At 35.7% G+C, this 5,000-nt stretch overlaps 1 protein-coding gene across 1 annotated transcript in view; it reads left to right on the top strand.

Moving 5' to 3' along the window:
- LOC124430678 (rho GTPase-activating protein gacU) overlaps positions 1-2,603 on the top strand; it is a 34,010-nt gene extending 31,407 nt beyond the window's left edge. Inside the window, exon 3 of the mRNA XM_046977603.1 lies at positions 1-2,603. This exon is cut by the window's left edge and continues 352 nt beyond it. Within this exon, the coding sequence (XP_046833559.1) occupies positions 1-1,891 (1,891 nt within the window). The 3' untranslated portion in view covers positions 1,892-2,603.
- Positions 2,604-5,000: the final 2,397 nt, after the last annotated feature.

The following is a 5,000-nucleotide window of genomic DNA, read 5'->3' as shown; positions in this document are numbered from 1 at the left end:
ACATTTGGAGAGAAGTTTTCCACCGATGTTTAGGCCAGATTTTCTTGCGTTAAATCCTTTAGCTGGTTATAGAGGTCTCCAAGAGTTACAAACGGCAACGAGAAATCTACAAAACCTTGGTGATCCATTACGTGGTATGGACGGTTTAAATTTAGGTGACCCACTCGTCCGTAGCTCGTTAGATTCGTTAAACAACGCAAGAAATCTAGCGAATTTAGCCGAATTATCGCATGGCCGTGCATTGAGTGCACAGGCACACCCACCACCGTTAGAAGCCAACCTGGATTTTTACTCGGCGCGCCTAAGGAGCCTCGCTAATCCGTCCTTAGGCGCGGCTCCACCCAATAGCGGCAATTCAAATCCTAGCAACTCGAATCCAGCACCGCCTACTGTACAAAACGTTTTACCGGTACCTGGAAATCTTCAAACACAGCAGCAGCAGCAGCAGCAACAACAACAACAACAACAACAACAGCAACAACAACAACAATCTCAACAATCACAACAATCACAACAATCTCAACAAAGACCACCGTCACGTCCACAACCTGTAGAACCACCGAGCCCGGCTACCAACAATCCAGCCAATCTTACGCATAGTAATCATCAGAAAGAAAATTCGCCGCCTTGTTACAGTCAAAGTCCTATTGGACATCACAATAATAATAATTCGACGGATAGCGAGAAAACTAGTCCGCCGGTAGCTTCAACTCCTATCATTGCCGATTCTGGCTCGGAGACAGTTTACGCTTGCGAGGTATGCGACAAGAAATTTCGATTCCAATCGAATTTGATCGTTCATCGGCGTAGTCATCGAGAAAAGGAGAGACAATATCAACAGGATAGTGGTATGCAGGATGGACAAACGGGTCAGCAGACTACAAGGTGCGAAGTTTGCGAATTGGAATTGTCTAACTTCGCTGAGTTGAGGAAACATATGAGGAAGGAGCATCAGGAGACGTTGAACATTGCCGCCAGTCCTCAAGGAAGCGTCGAGACGGTACCAGACGATGGTTCAAGTTGCGACGAAAATATGGATTTAGACGAAGTTGAGGATAACGATCAGAAGGCCGACAGAGAGGACACCGAAGAGAACACGCCGGAGGATTTGAGTACTACCCAGGGTCAGAGCGGGGAAGAGAGCGGTGGTAGAATCGATCAGAAACCTGACAGTTTAGTAGGCGATCTAATGGAAAAGTTTGGCTTGAGTAACATAGCGCAATATTCAGAAGCATATAGGCAAGCTCTTCAAGAAAATCATCGTGGTGGTTTTATAAAAACCGAATCATCATCGAATCTAACCAATTCCTTGAATAATAACAAGGAAAAGGATAGTGCATTGTCACCTACGAACTTTAATTCATCGACAACGCCTAATATATTTTCTGGACAAGGCTTTCCAAGATCGTCTGGTCCGGATTTTGGTGGTCTATGGTTACCAAGTCCTCATTATTTGGAAAACAACGAATTTCGAAAGGCCTCGAAGGCAACAACGTCCAGTCTTGCATTGCAAGGTCTGCCGAGTCCCTTATTGAAGAAAGAACGAAGTGGTAGAAACGATACCTGCGAATATTGTGGTAAAGTATTTAAAAACTGTTCGAATCTGACGGTTCACAGACGTTCGCATACCGGCGAGAAACCGTATAAGTGCGAGCTATGTTCCTACGCATGTGCACAAAGTTCTAAATTAACGAGGCACATGAAGACGCACGGTAGACACGGTAAAGACACGTACAAGTGTCGTTTCTGTGAGATGCCATTTTCTGTACCTAGCACACTTGAGAAACACATGAGGAAGTGTGTGGTGGTAGTGCAACAGGGTCCTAAACTCGGTATGCCGTATCCCGGTAGTCAGGATGAGGATTCGTCTTTGAGCACCAAGGACACTTGATCCTGGAATGGTAGTTTACCGCCCATTCCGCCATTGTGGCCTCACAGGCCACCATACCCGGTCTACTGAAAGGGGGTGATTCTTCGTCAAGGTCAATCCGCATGGCCTTGAAAGTTTACCGGAACATACAGAAAGAGACAGAGAGAAAGACAGAGAGAGAGAGAGAGAGAGAGGGAGAAGGAGAGAAAGGAAGATAGGGAGATCCTCCTTGATAAGGTCCTGCCAAACGAGTCCATTTAAATCCTGTTACGTTCGTATGATTAAATCATCAACGAACGTATATTAAGATATATCACTTTTGGAGGTCGCCTCTTGGGATTAGGAGAGTGCGATCAATTCGACAAAAGGATCTACAACAGGATCTATAACAGGATCTACAAGCTCGGCTCTAGGAGCCTGGAAATGGCCCCCAAGATTACGACGAAGCCGAATGGAAATGAAGGAAGATGATTCTATTCTTGAAGAGAGAAAAAGAAAGAGATAGAAAGAGAGAAGAAAAGAAAAAGAAAGAAGAAGAAATATAGATTAATATTCCAATGAAGGGAGTGGAAAAAGGAAAAGGATACTCACGTACATTATAAATAGACTCGATAAGTTCGACGAATGATCTTTTCGATCGCAAATTAGTCGATAGGAGAATTCGAGTTAGTTTGGTCCAGGAGTGGATAGATAACCGGGTAAGGAGAGTTAAATCTCTTGTTTCTTCTTTTGATCTGTTAAAAAGAGAAGAGAAAACAAAACAACAACAACAACAACAACAACATAAAAATATATAAAACGAACGAATGGTTACCACTTTGCGAGTCTCACAGCACAGCTATTTAAATTATATCGCTATAAATACTTATAAATAACGACCCTATAAATATGCATATATACATACAAATGAATGAATAAATAAATAAATAAATAAATAAATGAATAAATGAATGAATGAATAAATAAATAAATAAATAAATAAATATATATATATATAAAAATATATATATAAATCACACAACACTCATATATATATATATATGTATATGTATATATATATATATATATATATATATATATATATATATATATATATATATATAAAATGAAAATATACAGAATATAAATATATACATACACACATAGGTTTATGAACATAGTGACTTTATTAACGTATTTGAAGATTATTTATTTAATAATATATGTATACATATTGTATAACGTAATATATTATATACATACATACGTTTATCACTTGGAAGATCGATCTAAAACCACCGTGTATGTAATAGCGAGAAAATAAAAAAAAAGAAAAGGTAGAGAGAGAAAGAAAGAAGGAAAGAAAGAAGGAAAGAAAGAAAGAAAGAAAGAAAGAAGGAAAGAAAAGAAAAGAAGAAATACGAAAAGAAATGGGGGATGTTTTGTACATTAGACGATTGTCTCTTTATACGCAAAAAAAGTGCGTAATTTTTTTAGAAAAAGGGAAAAAAGAACAAACAAAAAGAGCGATTTGCTTTTTTCTTTTATTTTTTTTTTTTTTTTTTTTTTTATTTGAATTTTTCATTTCACGTTCTATATCCAAATTTTTCGTTTCCGTTCTATTCTTTTTGTTTTTTTTTATTTGTTTCTTTTTTTTTTTTTTTTTTTGTTTTTTGCATCTCACTCTCGTTAGGAAAAAAGAGGGGGGGAAGAAAAAGAAAAGTAATAATAAACGAATGAACGAACAAACAAACAAATAAATAAATAAATAAATAAATAAATAAATAAATAATAATTTATTCGTCGACTTCTACGATCCTGTTTGTAAATATATAAACATCGACATTCAATGCCCTGTTAAGAATGAGAGAGAGGGAGAGAGAGAGAAAGAAAGAGAATAGTAGAGAGAGAGAGAGAGAGAGAGAGAGAGAGAGAAAGATACTAGGAATAGTAATAAATAATAATACTGTGAGTACGTGATAATACATTAAAATACGGAGCAACACTCGAAGTATGTGCTACATTCTCTAGTTATTATTGTAAGCTTTAGCTCGATCCTACATAAAATGTATTATATATATATGTATCTATTATTAACGACTTTATTATCTATTATTGATCATTCATATTTTTAATAATATTATTATTATTATTATTATTATTATTATTATTATTATTATTATTATTATTATTATTATTATTATTATATTGATATTATTGCTATTGTCGCCATTATTATTATTATTATTATTATTATTATTATTATTATTGTCAGTTTTTCCATTATTATTATTATTATTATCATTATTATTATTATTATTATTATCATTATTATTATTATTATTATTATTATTATTATTATTATTATTATTATTATTATTATTATTATTATTATTATTATTAGTTTTATTATTATTATTGTGAATTATTATTGCTATTATTAGTTGATATTATTATTATTATTATCATTGCGATTGTCAACTATTACGATTATGGTTCCAGTGAGTTTAGATCGTCGGTCGGGTTAATTTACACCCCCCACAATCCCCCTATTAAATTATTAACAAAGATGTTTTTTGAAGGTTTAAGAAAATGCCAAAGTTGTTTAGGTTTATCGTCGCTAATATCGTTGCGATCGAGGTGTCAATCAAGGACTGATTTTATATATATAAAACGATAAGAGAGATTCAAAGAGAAAGAGAAATTAAATAGTAAAGGATTAATAGAGAAAAAAAAAAAGAAAGGAAAAATCAGGATCGGCACCTCGTTGGCCTCGCAAAAGCATTATTAGCGCGTCTTGTTCGTTGATCGTATTTATTATCGATCGTGGCTCGATTTGGAAATCGCATTTGTACGGCCTTCGCAGGATCGATAGAAACGAATTGATCCAACGAGGATCGACGAGCGTATCCATCATTGGGCAACCTCACGATCTCTCTTGCGTTTTCTCTGTTCGTTTGTTCTCGCAATTTACCCAAGACTGAGGTTTTCGCGGGTAAAAAGATCGATCGGACTTCTAACCCTCTACCATCTCCCCCAAATCATCCTCCTCCTTGTTACTTATCCCACATTTTCCCAAACCCAAAATCCAATCCATACCTAATTATTCCCGATCCCAATCATCCCACCTCTCCCATCTCTTCCACTCTCT

This window comes from Vespa crabro, chromosome 19, assembly GCF_910589235.1.
Source record: "Vespa crabro chromosome 19, iyVesCrab1.2, whole genome shotgun sequence".
Taxonomy (NCBI): domain Eukaryota; kingdom Metazoa; phylum Arthropoda; class Insecta; order Hymenoptera; family Vespidae; genus Vespa; species Vespa crabro.
Note: the sequence above shows the minus strand (reverse complement) of the source record. Positions and strands in the feature narration are given on the sequence as shown.